This window comes from Pteropus vampyrus, unplaced genomic scaffold, assembly GCF_000151845.1.
Source record: "Pteropus vampyrus isolate Shadow unplaced genomic scaffold, Pvam_2.0 Scaffold62, whole genome shotgun sequence".
In the NCBI taxonomy this organism is placed as follows: domain Eukaryota; kingdom Metazoa; phylum Chordata; class Mammalia; order Chiroptera; family Pteropodidae; genus Pteropus; species Pteropus vampyrus.
The window spans coordinates 3,755,306-3,759,043 of NW_011888843.1; the positions used below are offsets into that span (position 1 = coordinate 3,755,306).

At 42.1% G+C, this 3,738-nt stretch overlaps 1 protein-coding gene across 1 annotated transcript in view; it reads right to left on the reverse strand.

The window, feature by feature from the left end:
* Window positions 1–2,753: 2,753 nt before the first annotated feature.
* Window positions 2,754–3,738, reverse strand: part of GRP (gastrin releasing peptide) — an 11,388-nt gene continuing 10,403 nt past the window's right edge. The window contains 1 exon segment of the mRNA XM_023531132.1: window positions 2,754–2,807. Within this exon segment, the coding sequence (XP_023386900.1) occupies window positions 2,754–2,807 (54 nt within the window).

The window sequence follows — 3,738 nt, forward strand, 5'->3', positions numbered from 1 at the left end:
GAGTCTAATTAAGGAGGTGACTAATTGAAAGAGCATTTTCAGTGCACGCAATGACCGTGGCCTTCTGCTCTGGGAATGGCAATAGATCATCGTTGTAGGATCCCCTTGAAATGCTATTTCACAGAGTCAGATTAAAGCAGCCTGTGGCTGAGAAAATGAATAACGTAAATCTCACGTTTTACTTCTATTACTCTCCACACACTGGAGCTGGGTAAAAAATGCTCTGTGATCATCAAATATCTCCAGCAGGAACAAAACGGTGGGAATTATGGGTCTGGAAATGGTACTACAGTGCTTGAAATGCCTGCTTGGTGTGTTACCGAACCTCTGATCATAAGCAAAGATGACCAAATAACCCAGATCAATCCTCCCTGCAGCACTTATAAAAATAAAAATAAAAATAAAAAAGACTGTGCTTTTAAAATAACAAATTCAGAGGCAATTATTGCTTTCTTCCCTTTTGGATTTTCCCTCCTGATTTTCCTGCTCTGCTGCAAGGATTTCTAAATATTGGCACTTTTTAAAAGCAATCGTCTCTTTGTGCTGTATGTACACACCTGGCTCGTATGCTGTAAGAACAGACAGACACAAGGCTCTTGCTTTCCCAGAATCCCAAGCTGGATGTTAACTGGTCTCTAGAATAGGAATGGGCAGAAGTAAACAAGGAAATTCTTTTGGGGGCAAGAGGTGAAGGGGACATCTGTTATTTGTGGCTGACCACGTCTTTAAAACACCCTTCTTCTTTTTGATAGGTTCCCCTAATTTTTGTCCCATATTTCCAAAGTAGAATCTTAGAGACTACATTTCCCAGCTTTCCTCACTGCTAGATACAGACATGTGGTCTAGGTTCCACCAATGAGACACAGACATTCAAGACTGATTCAGAAGTAAGCCAAGGGCGGAAGAGTTTTCACAAGGGCATAATGCTGCGGGCACAGGTAGTGAGAGGCCCTGGAAGACAACGCCAACACAGGCAGTTGTGCAAAATGCTCTAGGGGTAGCAATGTATGCAGCTGCCATCTTATCAACCCCATCAGAGGCCTGGCTTTGAGCATTGAACCTGCAAGTTCAGCCTTGAGACCATTTCTCTGGTCTCCCCTGCCTACTATCCTCTCCTAAGGTCTTCCTTTCCTGCTTCACCCAAGGTGGATCCTGTTATTTGCAGCTAAAAATGACCTGACCCGATATGCATACACAGATATGTGACGAGACTCCACTTGCAAACAAGGGCTCATGAAAGCTCTTAAATAAAGGGATTCTCATACTGACCTGGCCTTGATACCAAGGAACCCTGCCAGGGTCAGGAGGTTTGAGCGAGCTACTCTGGTCTCCCGGTCAGAACTCATGGAGAAAAAGCGATTGCAGCTAAAATACAGGATCATGTCTCTCACGAGATAGCTAAGCAAGTGACAGTCTAGGTGGGGCTATTCCAGGAGCATTGTCTTGCTCTCCCTGCTGGAAATGCCACCATCGTGAGTGTCCTATCGGCAGGCAAATCCTTCTGATAAGGCTTACCCCTTTGTCATTAGCTATGTGGCTGACTGTAGTTGACACAGCTCAGGATCAAGTTCTTGAGAAAGAGACCCAAGAGGGTCTCAAGAAGTGCAAGGTGGTCAAACATTGAAATACATTTCATATAGATGTTTGGCTCTGTATCAATTGTGAATCGACACGGTTTGGGAAGAAATTAGAAAGAACACATCACATCTCATGTGGTTCTTCGACAATCAAAACAAGAGCAAGATAAATCTCTTTACTGTTTCGAATGTGGTTTCCTTACATGAAGGAAAACTAAGCATATGGCAAGAAGCTTTAAAATCTGTCAACGTGTGAATGTCATGATAAAAATGGAACTGGTGAGTGTTACGAAACGCCAGGTCACGTTCTCTGAAAATGGAAGGTGCTCTCTTAAATTCGTGTCCTTTTGCCATGAATCCGACTACATCCGACTATGGGAACTACTTCTTCTCCAAGACCAGAAATGAGATTTTGAAGACACGGTGCTACTTAAATACACTGAAAGGGAGGTTTAAAATTAGGTGATGTAGAAACTGTTAAATGCTTCAGAAAAATTGGTGACTTTGGATGTTTGAATCCTAGTTGCATCTACTATGTGACCTTAGGCAAGTCACTTGACTTCTCTAACCCTCCGTTTCCTCATCTATTAAGTGAGAATGTTTATTCTCAGTTTGTCAAACTGCTCTGAGTTGAATATCAATAACATTGGCAACTATTAAGTGATGAATAAGGCTAGCCTCTACCTTTGACTTAATCCATCTGATGGTAATGATAGAGTGAGCTTCTAGTAGTAACTTTTAGAAAGGCTGTAAGGATTCAGAGGAGAGAATTAAAACTTCAGCCTGCCTTCATCAATAAGCACACAAGTTCATTATCAAGCTGTTTGTTAATCTCTGCCACACTGTCCTCTCATTTGGACTTGAAATAAGAGAATCACCTGCCCATTGGACAATATGTTCAAACTTTTATTTGTGACTGGTAGCAGGTCGGGGACTGGAATATAATTGACAAATAGCCTAAATATAAAGAGCATTAATGGGAAGACTCTTTATAGACAATTATTCACAGCAAACAAGTTCAAATGAGACAAAGCTGCTTGAAAATCATCAATTTAGTCAAGGTTGAAAGATACAAGAATAGTTAACTATTTTGCACAAAGGAAATCTTGATGATCCTGTAGAGCTGATGCCCGTGGAACACAGCCTCTTCGAGAGGTTGTGATGGCCGCTGTCAGTTCAGCTGGAGGCTCCTTCCTTCACGTTGAGAACCTGGAGCAGAGAGATCACCAATTTAAAATATATTAGAAAGAGTTAAGCAAATGTAGCCAGCGATGCCAAAGTCCAATACTTGAGTAAATTCATTCTCAACAAACCATCAGCGTCCCGAGGAGCTTGTCAGGAAAGTTAAGTCCTAGGTCACCCAGACCTACCGAATTTGAAACTCTGGGGGTGGGGGCCAGCAGTTGGGGCTTTCACAAGTCCCCCAGGTAATTCTGACTCGGCACGTTAATGCTCAAGAATCAGAGCTATCCCCAGAGAAAAATGAATTTCCTGGGGTTTTTTTTTTGTTTTTTGTTTTTTTTGGAGCTATTACATTTTGGGGTCTTTTCATTATATTAGCTTAATTTGTATCCTGATATGACTCAGGTATATTTTGACTAATGTTGGAAATGAAATGTATTATCCCCAGGAACTTGCCACCGAAGTAGCAGCTGGGTAGGAGAGCTACTGGGGAATGTGGAATCGTAATTCTTCCTTCGCTTGTTTTGGCAATGCCTCATTACACAAATCAGAGCTAGTTTATGAATTGCACAATTACACATCGTAAACCCATGACTGTAAATGGTAGCAGTGTGAGCCACTTGCAAAGAGAAGCTAATTTGGATTCGTGCCAATTCTAAATTTATTGTGGTTTGCTTGTTGTGGCTTCTGTTCAAATTAACTAAGGCTGAAGAAAGAATGAGGAGCTGTAATTTAAAAGTACTTCTTTGTTCCCATACAGCACCCTTTACAGGCTGAGATGAGAAAACACTCTTCACCCGGACTAGAGCTGAGTCCTCTTTCCTACATTCTCTGGTAAGTCAGGTTCCCCAATATCCAGACCAGCCATTTGTTCACAATAAAGAAATGACTGATCCTCGCAGGCCAGTTTTTACCTGTTCTGTGGCACAACTGTTTCCACCAAGGGTTCATGAGGCCAGGGCCTGGGGTTCAATTCCCA